This window comes from Ixodes scapularis, unplaced genomic scaffold (assembly GCF_016920785.2).
Source record: "Ixodes scapularis isolate PalLabHiFi unplaced genomic scaffold, ASM1692078v2 PGA_scaffold7__128_contigs__length_106722199, whole genome shotgun sequence".
Classification (NCBI taxonomy): Eukaryota; Metazoa; Arthropoda; class Arachnida; order Ixodida; family Ixodidae; genus Ixodes; species Ixodes scapularis.
In genome coordinates this window covers 89,498,562-89,519,631 of record NW_024609882.1, presented here as the reverse complement: position 1 = coordinate 89,519,631, position 21,070 = coordinate 89,498,562, and the positions used below count along the sequence as shown (strand labels likewise).

Here is a 21,070-nt window from a genome sequence, read left to right as displayed (position 1 = left end):
GGCCCTTCCTGTCTCGGTACTTTCGGCATAGCAGCCCTGACTTGGTGTAGAACGAAATATTCTGATGTGCTACTTCCTCCTGGTTACCGTCTGGCAATGCCTTGAGAGTGGCATCACTCTTTTGCTCTGCGATCAGTGTAGGTCGATCAAGAACACGAAGCGTGTCCAGACTCGGAGATAATGGCGAAATAAAACCCTGCCCTTCCTCATCGTCCTCTGGAATCTACTGCTGATCTGGTGGGGAACTCCTCGCGGCATCCTCCGATCGCAAGTTCTCTTGATTTGCCGCGCCTGCAGGTTTTCCGTCGACCAGCTCCTCGCGCGCCGCGGACCGACCCTCCTCCTCGTTAGGTTCGTATCTTAACCTTGATGAGAGCTTTCTTGCTTGGGATCGCGTTAGTGCCATTACTGTCTCCTCCGCGAAAGTCTTTCCTTGCTCGCGAAGCAGCAGCTCCGACTTGTTCGAGAACAAGTACGGGTAGTGTTGAGGCAAGTTCTTCGAGACTGCCGCCTCAGTGATGAGCTCGCCAAAAGGCCCCTTGATACAGATTTTCGCAATCGGAAGGCATACGCTGTGTTCCTCTACTACTTGCTTTATCCAGGCGCACTCGCCGGTGTAGTCACCCGACTCGACGTAAGAAGGGTGCACTACATCCATTGTTGCTGCCGAGTCGCGAAGCACCGTGCAAGCTTGGCCGTTCACTAGCATTTCTTTCGTGTACGGAGCCAGTAGGGCGCTGTTGTCGGCGCCCTCTGCAACATACGAGAACACAACCTTCTCGGGGCAGTTGGCCACGATGTGCCCTTGTTTTTGACACCGGAAACACCGAACTGGCCTCTTCGCTTCGAAGGCTCGCGCGTTATTTCCAGGCATTTCTCTCTTTTCTTTATCGACGGCTCCCCCCTCCTTCTGCGACTCTCTATCATCTGGGACATCCCTCATGTTTCCCCTCCTAAGAAATCCTTTTCCAGAGTCTTCCTTTAACGACCGAAACTCTTTCTGGCCATCTCGCCATGAGCGCGTTTGTCCCGATTTGTCTTTGTCTAGACCCCTGCGCATGGAGTATTCCTCCGCGAGATCTGCCACCTTCCGGAGGTTCATTTCTGGGTCCCTGTCTTGGACCCAGAACCTGACGGTCTCCGGAATGCCTCGTAAAAACTGCTCTACCGCAAGGCACTCGATCACCTTATCATGATCCCCGTACACGTCTGAGCTCTTTAACCATTCTACCAGGTTAGCCTTCAGGGTGTACACAAAATCGGGAAAGGACTCCGTTCCCTTCTTAGTCGCCGTGCGGGAGCGCTGGCGGAACGCCTCTGTCGAAAGACGGTACTTCTTAAGAAGTGCGGCCTTCGAGCTTTCGTAGCTCTCGGCCTCCTCTCCACTTAACCTCGCAACCGCGTCGGCCGCCTCACAGGGCAACAGCGTCAACAAATACTGAGGCCAGTCTTCGCGCGCGAAACCTGCTCGCTCGCAGCTTCTCTCGAAGTTGACCAGGAAAAGACCAATGTCTTCTCCAAGTTTGTAGGGCTGCATTAGGTCCTTAATCTTGACTCTCTCCGCCAGCCGCACACCCGATCCAGGACGACCTGAACGCTCAGCCTCAATTTTCGATACCTCTAACCTTTTGAGTTCTAATTCATGAGCCCGCTTCTCGCGTTCCTCCTTCGCTTTTTCGTCCCGCTCCTGCTTTTCAGCCTTCGCTCTTTCGTCCCGCTCCCGTTCAGCCTTCGCTTTTTCGTTCCGCTCCCGAATCAGCTCCCAAGCCTCCTGAAGCTCTACGTCGGACACTTCCTTTTCGCGAAGTAGCTCCATGATCGGCTTCCTTCGCTTTGCCTGCCCCACGCTTATACCAAGCTCCTCGCATACCGCCACCAACTCCGGAATGCGTAGCTTACTGACTTCCATGATCCCGAGTGTCGCAATCTCCCTCCCCTATCTAACTCAGTCAGCTTGAACTTCGCGTTTTCTGAGCCGAAAGGGCAGCCTTCTACTCGCGTACCTAACACTGAGCAAAAGGTCTGGCAAATCAAGGGAAAATTGCAAAGCACTCACCCGTACCAGGAACCATGAGCAGGCACGTCATCCCGCCGCTGCCAACCAGTTGTTGCGACCGAGGAGTTCCCCAGGCAGCCTCAGGCAGGGCCAGGCGAGGACAGGAACCGCAGGCCGACTCTAGGCAGGGACATCAGGAGACGGGAGGGTGTCTCGCGATAAACTCTGTTTTAATACATATGTACAGAAGTTTCTCGTTCGTCGGAGAGCACACTCGCGGCCTCTCGTTTGCTCTTTTTATACAGTCGCTGTTGATGTTCCAGCGGTTGGCAGCCAATGGTGGCCGAACTGCCAACGGACGTCACGTTCAGGCCCCGCCCCCACTCATCCTCACGAGCGCGCACACACATACACGCACACACTGCAGCGCCGGACGGGCTTCCCAATCCGGCGCCGGGGCATTCTTGACCTCAGTAAGCCGCGCCAGGAGTCGGTGACGAAGGGTCCGCTGTCAGCTCGTGAGACGTTGACCGTGATGGAGATGATCCCCTCATTATGCGGCGTCCTGGCTCGGGAAAGGTTTAGCGGGATAATCCGCAAGTGGCGCCGGACGAAAACTTGAGCCGAACGTACTCGGCCGGAAGTCCCGCCGCCGTCGTCGTCCCCCGGGATCCTCTCCCGGCAGGGCAGCTGGTTCCTGGATCGACTGACCCCGCAGCCAGAGAGAGGAGTCCGGCTCAGCTCCGCTCCCAGGTGTGGCGGCGTCCACGCGGCGCCGGGCGACGTGTTCTGTCAACAACGGCTCAGACGGCCGGGCGCCGATCCTAAATGCGAAGGCCAAACCCTGCCGGGTGGACAAGAAGGGGAGGCGAAGGAAGGACGTGACCTTCGCCAAGGCCTATCGCAACACAACACAAAAAAAAAACTCATCGAGTTCTTTATTGTAAAAAAGTCGCGGGCTCCCATTCTCGGTCTCCAGGCCAGTGAACGCCTTGGACTCGTGAATCGTGTTTCGGCAGTTTCCTGCGATAACTTGAGCGCAGTGACCTCCGAATTCCCCGAGGTGTTCCAGGGGTTAGGTTGTGTGAAACGGGCATACCACATGGTGTTAAAGGAAGGAGCCAGGCCAACGGTGCAAGCAGCCCGGCGAGTCCCACAAGCTTTGCGGCAGCCACTGGAGAGGGAGCTGCAGCACTTAACCGCCACCAATGTTATCCGGAAAGTGGATGAGCCAACTGACTGTTTGAGTTTTGGTTATTGCGCTAAAAAAAGACGGACAGCTCAGGGTATGTCTGGATCCCCGGAACATAAACGAGTGGGTGAAGCGAGAGCATTACCAACTTCCCAAAAGGGAAGACATGGAGGCAGAGCTCTCTGATGCGCGATGGTTTTCAACCCCTGATGCAAATTCCGGGTTCCACCAAATACCGTTAGATGATGAGACCACGAGAATCTGCACATTTGCTACTCCATTTGGAAGATACCAGTACCTCCGGCTACCGTTTGGAATAGCTTCAGCACCGGAAGTATTTCAGAAGACCATGTCTCAAATGCTTGAGGGTTTTTTCGGAGTTCGAGTATACATCTATGACATTCTACTGTGGGGTAGAACACAGGCCGAGCACAATGACAGATTACGCGCTGTACTGCAGAGAGCCTGTCAAGAGGGTCTCACGTTCAACATGAGCGAGTGCAAACTGGCCCGCAAGAAAATTGAGTTCTTGGGGGACGTTACTAATGAAAATGGTATCTCCCCAAGCCCAACTCTCGTTAAGAGCATTCACAATTTTCCACAACCAGTAAGTAAGAAAGAAGTGCAAAGATTATTGGGATTTACAAACCACCTTGGTAAATTTTTGCCTAACTTGTCCTTGAGGACAACGTTAATGCGCGGAGTTATTAAAGACAGCTCAGTGTTCGAGTGGTCTGACGCACACCAAATGGAATGGGAACATTTGAAAAATATGATATCTACAACCCCAGTGCTCGCACTCTTTGATCCGGCGAAACCCACGAAAGTATCTTCTGATGCTTCAAAATATGGGATAGGCGCGGCGCTCTTACAACAACATATTGAGGGATGGAAACCAGTGGCCTACGCTTCAAGAGTCTTGTCTAGTGCGGAAACACGCTATTCGCAAATTAAAAAAGAGGCTCGTTTAGTCACTTATGGTCTTGAAAAATTCCACCACTTTGTGTATGGACGGCGAGTTATAGCGGATAAACCTCTGATTGCGATTGCACAAAAAAGTGTAGGAGATATGCCACCGCGCTTGCAGCGTTTCTTCTTGAGGCTCATGAAGTGTGAGTTCCAGCTGACGTACGTCCCTGGCAAAGAGTTGGTGGTTCCCGACGTCCTTTCGAGAGCACTTCCCTCTGGGCAGCCAAGCGGCACAGAATTAACCGAGGTTGAGGTGCATGCATTGGAGCTTCAGCACAGCCTAGTAAGCGAAGCAACTAAGATTCAGCTCGTGCGTGAAACTGCTCGGGACACTGTCCTCACGGACTTAATTAACTGCCTGCGAGCAAACCTCCCTATTCGTAGACAGAACAAAACCTTTCACCGGTTAATTAACAGAAGTGTCTGGAGTTTTGTTTAAGGGCGAAAAGGTGGTCATTTTAGAGATCATGAGCCAGCGAATACTTGAGAGGATACACGATGGCCACCTTGGTATCAATAAGTGTAAAGCACGAGCAAGACAGCTAGTTTTCTGGCCCGGCATTAACGAAGATATCACGAGAATGATTCACCGGTGCTCAATCTGTCAACAGTTTGCGTACAAGCAACCGAACGAGCCACTAATGACGCGTGAGGTTCCAGGCTTACCATGGACGCGTGTTGGTGTAGACCTCTTTGAGCAGGCGGGGAACACGTACCTAGTTGCCTATGATGCCTTTTCCAACTTCTCAGACGTAGTGAGGCTCAGAGAGGCAACATCAGAAACTGTTATTTTGAGATTAATCAGTATGTTTGCTAGACACGGAATACCTCTAGAGGTGTGCAGCGACAACGGTCCACAGTTCTCTTCCCGTCAGTTCCAGTTTCGCTTTGAAGTTTGATTTTAAGCACACCACGTCCAGTCCGCATTTTCCACGTTCCAACGGACTTGCAGAAAAGGGTGTGCAAGTGGTAAAACGAATACTGCAGAAAACTGCTGAAGCTAATGAAGACTTCTGGCTGGGATTGCTATGTTACAGGTCTACACCCATAAAGGATGGCCGGTGCCCCAGCGAGCTTCTAATGGGACGCCGCATTAGGTCCCGTCTTCCTGACTTCACACCAGCAGTTCCAAAACCAGCCAGAAAACACACACAGGATAACACCAAAGGATGTCTTTTGAGGCCACTACGGAAAGGTGACGTGGTACGTCTGAGGGACAAAGGACAGTGGGTCACAAAGGGCCAAGTGCTAAGGAACGTGGCGCCTCGTTCTTCACTGGTTGTCACGCAGGATGGCCGGGAATATCGACGCAACAGAGAACACCTGCGACCGACGAATGAAGACCTGATGAGTTCCGATTACTTTGAGGAGCACCTGGAGAATTCCCCAGCCTGTGCCCTGACCAGCATTCAAGCTGCACCGGCTGCATTGACCCCAACAGTGCAGCATGAAACCATAGTCGCTACTTCAACGAGAACTCCGACCAGCTCCCCAGCTGCAGGCAACTCCGCAGCGAGAACAGAGGATGATCGGGCTAGTGAACTTGGACCATGTGTTGCTCGGACATCAACCCGAACTGTACGGCGACCCCAAAGGCTAAACCACAATCACAACTTCCAGCAGCAAGCTTAACGGGCTTTTGAGTAATTGCTTTTTATATTTCGTGTTTTGTGTATTTTGTTTATTTTCGTATGTATTTCTTGTTGGTCCAAAGAAAGGGAGATGTAACAGTCATAATACTAGCGCCACCGCCACACTGAGTGGTAGACGACAATAAAGACGAAGTGACTTGCTTCCTACCCGCTGAACCGGATGCCTCGCTGACTGATCCACAGATCGTGGAAAGAGTAAAGCATGGTTGGGGCCCAGAACGCAAGCCAATCGACCCAGAGTAGGCACCCTTTCACGTACACCGCAATGAGCTGTCACTCCACCAAGGATGCGTCATGTGGGGTTTATAGGTAGTGATTCCGAAGACTCTGCAGAAAAGGGTCCTAAAAGAACTCCATCGGGACCATTATGGCATTGTGCGCACTAAGGAAATGGCTAGGAGCTATGTTTGGTGGGCATCGATCGATAAAGTCATTGAAAGGGAAATCGGAGCATGTACCATGTGTCAGCTGCACCGAAACAACCCGTTCACTGCTGCTCTACACCCTTGGGCATGGCCGCCACATCCGTGGAAGAGACTGCATGTGGATCTGGCGGGACCTTTCATGGGAAAAAATGTTTCTCGTCCTAGTGGATGCTCACTCCAAATGGCCAGGGGTGTTTGTCTTAGTGTCTACGACGTCAAAGGTCATCATCCAGTGCGTACAAGAGTGGTTCGCACGGTTTGGCTTGCCCACAACCATGGTTTTTGACAATGGGCCTCAGTTCGTGTCTGAGGAATTTCGAACTTTCTTAAAGAAATATGGTATTTCCCAGGTCACGGCTGCATCGTACCATCCCGCTACAAATGGATTTGCCCCCCTGAGTGGTTTATTCAGACCATAAAAACTATCTGCGGAAAACAACTTCGAGCCAACTCCTCCGTACAAGGTTGTCACGTTTTCTTCTGTCTTACAGAAACACCCGGCACCCGACAACAACGGAGTCTCCGAACCAGTTGATGCTACAGCGGAATCTTCGCACCAGATTGGACCTCCTGAAACCATCCATTGCAGACTGTGTGGTCAACGCACACTATACCGCCAACAGCCGCAACACCCAGGGAAAGAGCGGGCTTTCACTACAGGATACCAAGTCTATGCCAGAGATTATCGAAGTGGTCACAAGTGGCAGTCAGGAATAGTCACTGCCCAGACTGGCCCAGTGTCTTTCCAAGTGCAAGTCTCCCCGGGACAGGTGTGGCGAAGACATCAGGACCAGCTGCTCCGAGCACCGTCGCAAGACTCCGGACCTTCAGAGCAGCACCCAGCCGGGGCAGCAGAGGTGTCTGCCACGGCTGTGACAGACAGCATACCTGAAGACAGCGCAGACGACAGATGCCTTCCACAGGCATCTTTGCCTGCACAATCCAAAGTCCCAAGGCCAAGAAGCAGCGGCACAACCCAGGATGCAGATAATAGTGACGGGGAGCGACGGTATCCCGTGCGAGATCGGCGCAAGCCTAGAAGACTGATAGAATAGTGAACAAAAACGAGGCTTTTCTAGGCAATTACTTACTGTTAATGGCCGGAAGTTACTAGCTGGGCATGTTTGTTTTAAAAGGGGAAAAGATGTGGTGTCCAGGGGGCGCTACGAGCGCGGGGACGGTGGCCGGGCAAAAACCGGGCAAAAACCAGAGGGCGAGGAGCACGGGGGCGTCGGCCGATCAAAAACCTGGCAAAAACCAGAGGGCGATGAGTCGGATACAATCGCCCGCTACGTGTTTAAGGAACGGCGATCGCCAATGTTGCTCGATGGAGTTCTAAAAAGGCTCTATTCGGAATATCGCATTCTATGGGCCTTAGGAAACCGATGCTTCAAAAGTGGGCACTATAAACACACCGTTAGATGTGGTTTTCGGCACTGCCACAATCACTAGAGATCACTCCGTAACATTTTAGTTTGTTAATAGCATTCGGATTTCACTGAAGTCAGTACAAGTTGTGCAACGTGGAAGTACATTTGAATATAATTTAATTCCAATTCCAAGTACTTCTACGCTGCTAAAGATATTTAAAGGGGAAAGTAACTCGAATAGTACTCTCCATACATTATGAAGCATGTTTTTACTAGCCTATCCTAAACACTCTGTCTAATACACTTTAAAAAATGGTATATTCTTACACCCTTTTTTCCATTTAAAACACCCTAAGATTTTATATCGACGTACAGTGCGCTGACGTCGAGCCGTCGTTTCTAACTTTCACAGGCGGCTTTATAGGCGAGGGGTACAACCTATTGAAATAGGTAATGTACGTGTTACTGACTACGAAAAAAAGTAATTCGGGTTTTCTTGGTATTGTCACGAATAAACACGCAAGGAAACAAAGAATAACTGGGGAAACTGAGACGCTTTATGTGGGCGAACTTGTGCCGAAACTAAACAAAACAAAAAGGGAAGAGAAGAAAACACCAGTGCGTCGCGGGCTTCGAAGTCGGCGTAACAGCAGGTTCGAGCGCTGGGGCGAGACTGCCTGCGAATCGCCACGCGGAGCCCCTTATGTACACGTGTGGGCTTCTGGAATAATCGGCGTAGAACGTTCGGCGTGTAGAACATTCTGACCTCGAACAAACAACATGGTTCTCGAATTTACCAGAACATTACTTTACTGAGTCAACAAAATGCGCCTCCGCAGCCAGGAATCAAACCTTGGCTTTCTGCGTGGAAAGCACGCGCGATAACCGTTAGAACACGGGCGCGCTGCCTTCTTGGTCAGCAGCGCTCGCGGCAGTATTACTACAAAACCTCAGTGTTTTCCTCTTGTCTTTGATAAGTGCTTTAGTTGTTTAATAAGGTACACCTCACCGTTCTCACTCAACTCGGAAACGTTCTTTTTGGTCAACTGCGCTCACGGCATTATCCCCCCCCCCCCTTTAAAAAAGTGTATCGTCGCGATGCAGCACAAAACGAAAACACAGATCCCACAGCAAAAGGATACCAGACTCGCGAATTGCACTTAAAAGTTCACTTTTTGACGAACGTCCAGAGTTCTATCGTTCGTAACACGGCTTGAGCCGGACGACGTGCACCACCTCGGGTCGTGGCTGGCGTCTTGCAGATGGGCGCGTTCCGTCCGGTAGAACTTCGTAGTTCAGATCGCCGAGGCGTCGGATGATCTTGTAAGGGCCAAAGTAGCGCTTCAGCAGTTTTTCGCCTAGACCCTCTGCGCCGTATCGGATTCCTCACCCATACCCGGTCTCGGGCTTGGAAGTGGACATCCCTGCGACGAAGGTTATGCCGGCGTGCGTCGACTCGCTGTCGGTCTTGAATCTTGATTCTTGCCAGCTGACGAGCTCCCTCCGCGCGCTGGGAGATCAGTTGATTGTCATCGTTACCATCATCGGTTGGCACGTGAGGCAGCATGGCGTCGAGCATTGTGGTATACGCCCGGACATGTACCAGTTGGAAAGGCGTCACTCCCGTGGTTTCTTGAACCGCTGTGTTGTACGCAAACGTAACGTACGGCAACGCCTCGTCCCACGTCTTGTGCTCCACGTCGACGTGCATGGAGATCATGTCAGCGATCGTCTTGTTGAGCCGCTTTGTTAATCCGCCGGTCTGCGGATGATAAGCGGTGGTTCGTCGATGGCTGGTGTGAATAAGCCGAAAAACCTCTTGAGTCAGGTGTGCCATGAAAGATCATCCTCGATTTGTGATCAACACTTCGGGTGCGCCATGTGAAGGAGGATGGACTCGACGACAAACTTCGCGACTTCCAGCGCTGTTCCCGATGGCAGGGCTTTCGTCTCGGCGTATCGTGTCAGATAATCAGTAGCGACGATAATCCACCGATTTCCTTGCGTCGATGTTGGGAACGGCCCAAGTAAGTCCATTCCGACCTGCTGGAACGGCATAGTCTGAGCGGGTATCGGCTGCAGGAGTCCTGCTGACTTCGTCGGAGGCCCCTTACGTCGTTGGCGCTCATGGCACGATCGTGTGTACAGATGGACTGTTTTCGGGAGTCTCGGCCAGTAGTACTTGTCACGAATCGGGGCGAGCGTCCTGCTGTAGCCGAGGTGTCCAGCCGTCGGGTCGTCGTGACATGCTTGAAATATTTCTTCTCGCAGGTTGGCCGGAACAACCAGCAGCCAGGCAGGCTGCTGGTTGTTCCGCAGGCAGGCAGGGTTGCTCGTTCCAAAGTTCTTCTTGAAGAGCATGCCTCACCGCAGAATGAAGCTTGACAAGTCTCGGGCCAAGACTCGCGCAACTGAACTTCCTTGACCTCCGAGGTGGTCAATTAGAGAGCGAAGTTCCAGGTCGTCTCGTTGAAGTGCTTTCATGTCGGTTTCTGTAACTGCGCCGAGGAAACAGGTGTCATCGTCGTCGTCAGTGCTTTTGGTAGGAGATACAATACAATACAATACAATAAACTTTATTTTTCCAGAAAAACTGGAGGGGTCCCCAGACAAAAAGCTGCTAAAAGCAGCTTGACTGGGTCTGGGTCCCCCTTATACATGGCAGCAGCTCGTACAACAAACATATAAAACACTTTACCAGGGTGATAAGAAAAATAAAACAAGGTCAAATAACATTGGAGTAGCAGAAGAACAAAATTAGCTATGAATAGTTAAAACAGTAGGTACGTAAGTCTTTTTTGCCAATTGTGTAGATGTTTATGTTGTTTGTGAAACATTTATTTAACACGTACGGTACAGTATAGACCACTTACAACGTAACCGCTTATAGTGCAGGACCGGGTATAACGCGGCTTTTTTAAACCACCGGTTCGCCTCCCATAGAACTCCATGTAATTACATACCGCTTAAAATGCAGGCGCTCAAAAGGGAAATACCGGTTATAGTGCGGTTTCTGGAACAGCCCGCCGAGCGCGCCGACTACATAACGGCGCTAGCAGCAAGCGGCCCTCGCGGGGCAAGGAGGTTGCTCGAAGAAGCGGGGAGAAGCGAAGAGAGAGGCTTCAGTTGCCATAACGACGGAGAGACACACGCACGTGTCGTTCCCGCTGCGCTGGAAACGTGCTGGAAACCACGACCAACTCTATAGCTGGAAACAACCCAACGACAGACCAATCGCAGGTCGAGGAGAAGTGTTCGCGCGCGTTGCATGCCGGTCGCGGGCCGGCTTCTTCTATCCGCAAACATGGCGTCGACGTAGACGGCATGGTGGAAGCTCATCGTTTCGCGTAAAAGCGCTATCCTTGACAGTGAATTTTCGTTGTGTGTCGTTATGATAACCCAGCACGTACTAGAAGGGAAGATCCACCAACTCATGCGGCAATGTCGTGGCGGCACTCTCAAGACGGCAGAAACGCCCATGTAGTCGTGTTTGTTTACTTCGACTACAGTGGTGCTTTCTAAGCATTTGTGTTTCCGAACATCGCCCGGATTTCTTGTTTGGAGCATTTCATGCCTGTGCTAAAGTTGAAGGTATCACTGGCGTGTACCATAAAAGGATGCGAATTTTCCCGCGTTTTCATCGCCGGAGAAAAGTGATTAGGGTTAGCAATCCTGAACGCTCGCAACGTCCGTTCGCAACCCGCGACGCCGTTAAAAGGCTGTGCCAGGCAAAAGTCGCTCATTTCTTTCAAAATGTGTGACACACTTGAGAGAGAAGTGTACTAGTCTGGTGGAATAAAGACTTTCTTCACTCTAAGCTTTATTTTTCATGTAACATAAAATAAATTGTTTTACGAAGGTAAGTTGTCTCATGGCGTGTATTTTGGCCTGAAAAATTATGTTTTGGTTATAGTGCAGTACCGCTTATAGTGCGGATTTTCGCGACTCCCGCGACATACATTATATGCGGTCTACACTGTACTTTGTAATGCAATGATTGGAGGTTGTAATTTGTGCGGCACCGAGGAAGGAGCCAAGTGTCTACACGGCGTGTGTTTATATTACTTTCACGTTTCTCCCAAGTTCATAAATAAAATACAAAAAAATCTATGAGTGTTGGCGATGAGAAACGAAGGGTACAGAGTAAACGATAATTATATACGCGTTCTACGGGAAGTATTTGATATCTAGAAAATAATGGTTCTGTATGGTCTGTATATGAGACACCCGCGATATAACGTAAAACTTTTTTTTGCAATAATAGTATATTTTGAAGGTTTGACTTAGTTGTTGTAGCCCATACAAGATTACAGTAACTTAAATTGGACTCAAATAGTGCGTAGTAAAGTTTTAACTTAATACTAATTGGTAGAACATGACGACAGCGGGCAATAATGCCAACAACTCTCGAAAGTTTAGCAATTAGATAGTTAACATGGCAGTCCCACATCACATACTCGGAAAAAAGTACGCCTAAAATTTTATGGTGGCTAACTAATTCAATTTGTGAATCACCCCGAAGGAAAAATCCATCAATGTAACCCTGTTTGGCAGTCAATGTTTTCTAGTGGACCGCTGACTGTGCCTGACTGTACGTCAAGCATGCCTGACTGTCCAACAAGTTACTCTGAGCGACAGTCAAACTCCAGTCAGACCCCGCTTGTCGGCTTTCTGGTGGTTTCCTGGTGGCAGTCGGCCGCCGCGAAATGCCGTCAAGATTTCTTGGTGGCGATTCTGACTGTACATCGACTGCCTCTGACTGTACGTCAAAAAGCTTTGACGTGCAGACAGACGTACGATCAAAGGACGTAAAGTTCGTTCGCATACCACTATTTCGCCAAATCTAGGAATACGAAGAATAATCTATGCACGAGAAAACGATTTCGGAACGTGAGCCCATAAAACCGCTGATGTTAGAGATATGGCACGCAACCGACCGACAACCTTGATCAGAAGCCCGCCGAAACGCCGAATTTCTTCGCCGAGCTTCCATGAACGATCGCTTTCGACTCGTATTGTTTGCCCGCTTGCTCCAACCTGTCGATCCTGCCCGGGCTCTACATTGTCTTACGTTTTAGTAGAATTTCTACTCGACAAGCCCCAGCCTGTTGTGAGTTCCGACGATGTAAGGCACTTTAGCGGTGTAGTTGAAGACGACAAGGTGTACTACTCTGCCGGAGACGCTCCAACGAAAGGAGGATTCTACGACGCGAAACTACTCTGCATGGCAGGTGAGTAGAACTGAAGTATAGCGATTGATGTACGATTGCTTGGTTTAACTGTATATACGGCAGAAGCACTTTTTAGAGCGATGCACTCATTGTCGGAACCTCTCGCTGCAATACTGAAATGCTCTTGACTCGGTCCGAGAGGTTTAGGCAAGAAAGACTATATCTTTCTATCTGGTGTGCACGGTAAAAACGTTCCGTAAAAAAACGTAGAGCTTCTCATTAAAAGCTACGGAGAAGCATCCGTAATCTGAAATACGATTGACTTGTCCGTAAATCTAAAGTTACGATTCTTTAAACAACTAAAATTGTTTGCGACAAGCTGAAAATTGTTTTTTTTGGTTTAGACTAATAGACAACGGTTCTCACATTTTAAAGGATAATTTATTGCACTGTCAAACAACTAATGATAAACGTTCCGAAACGAGGTGGCGCTAGTTACCGCTAAATTGAAAAGCACGAGGTGAGATTTTTGTCTACTATAATCACACTGCCGCTATCTCTTCATCTACCCATCTCCGCTCGCTCGTTTTGCTGCCGTTACTGCCGCGCTTGTTTTGTCGAGGGGTAGAGGTGCTTGGTGGTTTCTGTGCGAGCTTTCCTTGTTGTTATCAAAACAGTGAGTTTGTTCTGCTCTTTTTATTAACATTGATTGGGGACTGTCATATATACGTTCGTATTTTTGACACTTATTTCCTCGAAAGAAACGAAACCACGGATTTGCGTCGCTTGAAACTTTCGGGTTCAATGACTGTCGCCGCTATCTCAGTTCGTGTTTGACGTTCTTCTCAGAGATAAAAGCTCAAGTCGGGTGCTCGTTTGAACCTTGTGTCATATCGCGAGCTCGCTGGGACGCGCGGTTCGTCGTTTGTAGCGATAGGGAGGCTATTCGCGCGTGCTGGCTGGCAAGAGTTGCAGTAAAGCACGTGACAACGCATCGTCCGGGTGCGTGAGTGCGCTTTACGAGTTTCGCATCGTTGTTCGCGCGCCCTGTAGCCTTCTCATTTCGCCGAGGGGTCCCTATCGTTTCGTCGAAATTCGTTTTGCGGCAGTACGTTTCGTGGACAACTTTTCATGGACACATTTCGTCGACACGAACGTTTCATCGACACTCGTTACGCGAATTTCATGCTGCAGTGACGTTTCGCCACTCGTGTATCACTGAAGTGCGCGTAAACCCGCACCCCCGCCTGCGTTCACACCACTTCGCGGCGACAGTCTGCGGCTGCTCGTTACAAAAATCTTAAACCACCTAACCGACCCGTACAGGTAGCTTCGCGCCGACAGTATCATGCAGCTTACCCCCCCCCCCCCCCCCAAAAAAAAAAAGAAAGAAAAAAGAAGGGTAATTTGAGCTGTTGTTGAAACGATCTGTCGAGGAAACGTCGTTCGATGAACTGATTCCCATTGGTGTATCACCACTGCGTATTTCATGTTCACTGGTTGGTTAGCAGTCATAATGCAGCCGATGAATTTCTCATTTCACAGAACGCACTTTTGTCACCGTACGCTGATTCCCCCCAACCAGGTGGTCTAAGACCATTGTATTGATATACATTTTTATGCTCATAATATTCTATGTGTATATTAAAGTAATATACCTCCGCTCAATACTTGCACGGCGCCACTCATCACGTAATACCACTGTTCAACGGACTGCAAAATTGTATGCATTAATCTTGCTCCTCAGTCAGACTGTTTGTAAGGAACATAGCGACCGTTCCTGCAGTTTCAAATTGTCTGAGATGCAAGCTCATATTTTTTTCAGGAGGCGTCTTCAACGACAATTGCTTCCTTGTCACTGAGCATCGGCCAATGTTTAAAGAGCCTATGCCATTCTTGAAGGCGGTATGCGTCTTGTTTGGAGCTTTTTACGTGTTGAATTTACCTATTCAAAGGAAGCCTTGGCCACTCTCGAGTTTATGGAAATGTGAGAAAATCTTGAAATGCGTCAAGTCCACAGGATGTGTCATAGAATGACATAATCTAGATTACCTTATCATTTATCGTGCCGAAGCGTCCTTTTTCACAACTTGCACAAACATTGGAGCTGTACTAATTTTACAAAGAATTACGCTGCTGCATATTTATAATCAATTGATAACGCGGGAACACTGGTTGTCATTAGGCTGTAACTTTTAAGGCAGGGAAGCATGGTTATCTTGTAGAGACCAGCACGCGGCACTGACGTCACGCAGCTGCGGTGGCGCTGTCGGCGGCACAGCGCAGACGCTTCACTTTACGCGAATTTGGCTTTTGCGCCCGCACAGTGTTCACACCTGGTGTGGAAAACGCGGGCTTGCTTATAAACAGGGTGTCGGTCTATAGAATGTGTGCTTGTTCAGCAGTCATTCAGGTTTAACATGTTCCAACACTACCATAGTCTGACTTGATAGTAGAAAATAAATGGCTTTACCTTCACCAGGCTGAGTATGCATGAAGCAGGCATGGCATTAATGTTAGATGATGCAATATATCCTCCTAGACCAATCTTCCAAATCAACCTGGATAAGGGGTTGAAGAGAATGGGAGCAGTGAAGCGAACGACGGCCCAGCGCAAGATTTTAGCGATGCTGAAGGGCTTCAAATGAAGTGTCCACAGAAATCCCTTGAACCTGTATGTTTTTTTATGGTAAGTTCAAATTTGAATTCCTACACATCTAGCATGTACCTAAGATGAAGACACCTCTAATGTGGCTGATGCCAATCTTTTGAGAAGCGTAACAAAGGGCTTTGTGAGTATTCAGAACTTTCAAATATCGAAGCGAATGATGTCATATTTTGTTTATACTTTTATCGGATAGGACGGTTCGAATTTTCAATCTGAGAATGCTCCAGGACACACCATCGTAAAAAAGCAACTGAAACGACTCACAAAAGCCCACACAGAAGTCTGGGAACTGTATGCAAATAAAACTTATTTCAACTCGTTTATTTAAAACGGGAAGTCATCCTGTAATTGTAACCGAAGATGGTTGATCTGTAAAATGTTTGAGCCCCCAGAGCCAATACATGATTTGCTGCGGTACGCTGCTGTGAACCGGTGATGCATGCACGCAGTGCGAGTGCTACAGTGTCATGATATGGTATTCATACATGATATGGTATTCATATCCCGTGTTATTAGGAGTCTGCGTCTGTTTAATTACAGCAACCGGCACCCTGCCACTTTACAAATTATCTCCTTGCAATTTTTTTGCCCCTTGCTCTCGCACAAAATAATTGTTCGTTTGATATTTAAATGTATTATTATTAGAGGGGGGAGCAACGATTTTATGATTAGGAGAATTCGCATCTCGTCATTTTTACGTTGTTTATCACGTCCCGGAGGATACAGAAAACATCGCCTTCATTAAGAATGTTGCGATTCCGCTGCATAATCGCAAAACAGAAGCCAAGCTTTTTCCCCCACCCGCAGCCGCAAGTGGCAGCCGAAGGAGCTACGGCTAGAAGATTACGTGCCCTCGCTCGGCTCCAAGCTGCAGCATAACGCCGGCTAATGTCAGCAGAGAGAGGGAGAGGAAGCGTCCTCCGAGATAGCACACGGGAACCTACACGGCACTCCGAATGACGTCACTATACTCCGCGACAACTTTTCTTGGCAATGCAGTGGAAGGTACGTCCCGCGTCCCCTCTCCCATTTTGAGTGTACGCAGGCTCTCCTCCTCTCCCCGGAAATGGGGGAGGAGGAAAGCCAGAGCCTGCGTACACTCAAAATGGGAGAGGGGACGCGGGACGTACCTTCCACTGCATTGCCAAGAAAAGTTGTCGCGGAGTATAGGAGTGCGACCAGGTGTGACCCTGAAGACTGGGAGTGAGTTGAGGGGTGCCCGAAATGCCAATAGCTATCTTTTTTTTTACGCAACAACTAGAACGCGCAGGCGAAATCGGTTTCCTGTTCTTTACTTCAGAAGTGTCAGAGAGCAACCTCCACAAATTTTTGGCCAAAGTCCGGAAATCGTTGCACCACCCTTTAAATAGTAACTTTTAAGCTTTGAAGTAAGTGAAGCCTCATGGTTCTTTTTTTTTGTTTTATAGAGGTTTTTCAAAGCACAAGTCGGCCGGTCTGCCAGCCACCTGCAGCCATGCTTGCACTGCATGATTACTTAGCATGTCCAGTGCCAACTGCTATTTAAGCTGCTCTAACCTGATTAAATTGACAGTCTGACAATCTTGTGTCATATTTTTCAGAAAATAGAGTGTGCACCTCAAGACGTCGAGCAATGTTTGATGATTTAACCATTTGAACCAGTTAAATTACGGAGTCAACTTCGCTTTTTTTTTATGGTAAGTCACGAGTCCGAGTTCTTACAGACTGAGCATGTCCCTGAGGGGGAGGCAACGCTGATGTAGCTGATGTCACTTTTTCGACAACTGTTGTAGCAATATCAGCCACATCTAACATGTTGCCCCTAAAGCCCCAGTTTGAACATGTATCAAGCCTTTTTCTAATGCATATTTTAGCAGATTATGAGTTAACTTCAAATTGGAACTGCATGGTTCATTCTTGTTTTGTAGAGGTTTTTCAGGGCACAAGTTGGCTGATCTCTTGTAGCCTCCTGCAGCCATGCTTGCACTGCAGGGTTACTTTGCATGTCCAGTGCCAACTGCGATTTAAGCTACTCTCACTTGCTTTAACTGGCATTCTGACAGTTGTGTATGCCTTGTTTTTCAGAAGATACGGTTAGCATCTCGAAACATCGAGCAACGTTTTATGATTCAACTATTTTAACAAGTCGAGTTACGGAGTCAACTTCGCTGGTGTATTTTCATGGTAAGTAAAAAGTGAGTTATTGCAGATCGAGCACGACTCTGAGAGGGAGACAACGCTGATCCAGTTGGTGTCACTTCCGACAAGCTTTGTAGTAATGTCCGTCGCATGTAACATTGTTTTGACCCCAACTCGTGTTACTATACACTATAGCTAGATTCAAACCTAATATGCTAAATTCATTTGAATCTAGTTACTATAGCTAAATTCAAACATACTAGGTCACCTGCTGCTGGCTTTTTGTAGCCGATGAACTTGCCACGTTTGAATCGCAGGTAGTATTAAGCAGTGACACGTTGCAAGCAACATATTGATGTAACAGTTGTTTTCTTGGTAACACTAACTGTCACACGCTAAGTTTGTGGGAAGTAAGTTCTGTATCACATTATTTTTACTGAATAAAAAAGTAGCAATGTTCTTTTGTAGTTATTTTTTCTAATCTTTCTAATTACAGTTACATTGAGGAGCATGATCTGATGCATACCTTATATCTAGATTGTCATGGATAGACAATGACCAAAAAGATTAGGTATGCATTTCGGATTATGGATGACAAGTGCCAATGACAAAGCGCAGCTGGCAATGCAGGGAAAACACTGACAAAAGATAAACAAGGAGAATATTTTTTTTCAACTCCCTCCAAAAGTTGTGCGTACAGTGAGGAGCAGTGGTGGAGAAAGGTAACCTCAGAGGCAATGGCTTAGTGTATTGTTGAGGTTTTAACCAGGAACAAATCCTTGTGCATGCAAGCCATTCCACCGAGTGTGCCAGTTGAAAGCTTGTTCAGCGATGGAAATGGATGTGCTTGCCTTCAGTAAAGTCAAACTTTTGGATGAAAATTTAGAAAAGCAACTGCTGCTTTAGTATAAGATGTAATAACACTGATGCAGGCACTTTGTGCAAAAAACCTGAGCATAGCCGGTTCCTAGTTTTCCTTGTTTATTTGTTTAATAAAAGAAGTAAAGTAAAATAATGGAATTACCTCTTAGGAGTAACTGTTATAGGTTACTTTTTTCTTAACTAGCTTAATTAGGTAGTCTTTTTATATAAAGTATCTTGCCCAAGGCGACAAATATTGTAAGGGCCCTCTGATTGCATAATTTTTTCGCTTAGTTTATGTCGATGCCTACAAGGTCTTGCTCTAAGACTTGAAATCTGTTTTCTTATATATTCTAACACATTATAAGGTAACCTTTAAGTAAAGGGAACTGCATGGTTCTTAAGTATTGTTTGTAGGAATTTCTTGAGCACAAGTCAGCTGTTTTCTGGCAGACTCCTGTGGCCATTGTACTGCAGGATTACCTTGGATAGTTATAGCCAGCTACGATTTAAGCAACCCTCATTTGTATAGATTGTCATTCGTGTTTGTCTTTTTTTTTTCAGGAACTACATTTGGAATTGTGCAACGTGGAGCAGTTTTTGACGATTGGTCACTTTGAAAAAGTCATATTGTGAAGTTGGCTGCACATGTTTTTTGCTGGCAAGTAAATAGTTCAATTTTTAAAATCTAGCATGGTCTGAGAGAAAAGCAAACTTGATGTGACTGACAGCACCCTTCTGAAAACTGTTTGGACAATATTGATCACATCTAACCAGGGTTTTTCCCACGGTGGGTGGCAGCGGTTTCGCTGCCCGCTAGTCCTGCTAGCCGCCCAGTTCTTTGAAAAATGTCTTGTGGCCTTCATGTCTTGGCACAGAAATCGCTGTGCTCGGCAGTCTTCTGTGCCAAGACATGCAGGTACAGGTCCCCACAACCCAAATTAATACGACTTGGTCGAGGTGCACGCAGAAAAAAGATGCGGCTGCTGCCTGTGTCCCCCTCCCCTCCACAGTCATAGTCTGATGTCTATTTGTCCACAATGTATGGAGAAAAATCTGTGTCTAACATTTATTCTATCCTAACTTGTACAGCTTCACTAGATCAAAGGCCACAGTTATTAAGAAGGCCTTCCACAAGATTGGCTTTTTCCTCATCTGTGCAGATCCGATATGGTTTCTAAATTAATTTTATGCAGTTGGCTTCACATATTTATTTCTTGTAGATATAAAATAACTGGTGTAATGAAAGTTTCATGGTACCTTCTTTTTTTAATGGGTTGCTTGTCTCGACTTGACCTATTTTCACTTTAAATTCGACAGCATTTGTGGGCGAACCTTTTTGTCACTTTTCACCAGTCGGTTGGTCTGTTTTATGGTTTGTGTGACCGATTTGACTCTAGCACAGGCAACGGCAGAGGCACATGATGACAGCTTGGTTTGTATGGGCGCTCACGCAGAGAGAAAGCTTTTTAAAATGGTGCATCTGACCCTATGCTTTTGTCAGCTCCAAATCCAACTTGTAAATTGGAGTATATGGCATGCAGGTACACCAAAATGCATCGTTTGCACACATCGGAACAGTCTCTTAGAGAAAATATGAAGAAGGGTCCGCCTTTCAACGGGCAACAAAAGAAATGCGCAGTCAGAATGCGCTGACGAGGTGGCCAGGCAAGCTCCTTGAGTGGTAGGCACTCAGGTGCACAAAGTGTGGAGCTTGCAAACAGACTTGCATGCCATATATAAATACTCTGTAAATTTTTACCACTCACTCAACTCAAAAGCGTGTGCACAGGTGTGCTCAAACGTGGGTAGGATGGAGCTCCCAAATTGTAAGATTGGGGACTGGGGCCTAAGCTACTGCTTGGTCCCCAGTTTTTGATAGCAGTTTTAGTACACATGCACTCTTTCACCCCCTCAGTTCTGTGAAAACCTTCAGGGATATCTAAAGAGAAAATCGAGTTTCTATGTTCACACACTCTAAGCACTCGAGGCTGACCACCTGATTCGACAACGAGAAAGAGTGCAACTAGCCCTTCGTTCTAATGGGAGATTTTGAGTGGCTGCCCAAACTTATGAAAGTCTGGGATATGAGCTTAGCCAGTTTTACATAGACTCTTCTGCAACATCTCATGAACCTTAGAAATAAAGCATTACTGAAACTGGATCGAGTTTTCCGGTTGGTTCATCGGTTCTCAAGAAATGCTTCACATTATAAACCAAATCACTATTGCAATTCCGGCCTTGAATTTTTTTTTTAAGTTTCGAATGAATTTAGGCTTGAAGTGTATCGGTTTTGACTAGGGATGCCGCGAACTTTTTTCGAATCGAAGTTTCGATGATCGAATCAAGCGGTTCGAAAGGTTCGAAAGATTTCGATTTTTCGAATTGTCTATATCGTGAAATTCAACAGAAGTCGAATTTTCGAACTTGTTAAGCTGAGAAGTTCGACGCTTTTCGAACCGTCGAACTTATTACGCCAAAAAATTCGATCTTTTTCGAACTTTCGACCTTATTGCTCTGCAAAGTTCGATGCTTGTCGAACTTCCGAACTTGACTGACCAAAAAATTCGATGAATTTCGAACTTTCGAACTTATTTATCAAGAGAAATCGAAAAGTTTCGAACTTTCGAATCCTGAAAAGTCAGAAG

The 21,070-nt window shown here is 47.6% G+C and overlaps 2 protein-coding genes across 2 annotated transcripts; one reads left to right on the top strand and one right to left on the bottom strand.

The window, feature by feature from the left end:
* Positions 1 to 223: 223 nt before the first annotated feature.
* Positions 224 to 1,909, bottom strand: LOC121833187. The gene has a single exon (XM_042286305.1). The coding sequence runs from the start codon at positions 1,907 to 1,909 to the stop codon at positions 224 to 226; it is 1,686 nt and encodes a 561-aa protein (XP_042142239.1).
* Positions 1,910 to 2,070: 161 nt separating this feature from the next.
* LOC115323308 lies at positions 2,071 to 5,789 on the top strand. The gene is made up of 2 exons (XM_040211029.2): positions 2,071 to 2,078; positions 5,195 to 5,789. The coding sequence occupies exons 1-2, from the start codon at positions 2,071 to 2,073 to the stop codon at positions 5,787 to 5,789; spliced, it is 603 nt and encodes a 200-aa protein (XP_040066963.2).
* Positions 5,790 to 21,070: the final 15,281 nt, after the last annotated feature.

Excerpts from the sequence above, each read along its gene's own strand:
- LOC121833187 (XM_042286305.1), bottom strand. The coding sequence starts at position 1,909 with ATGGAAGTCAGTAAGCTACGCATTCCGGAGTTGGTGGCGGTATGCGAG.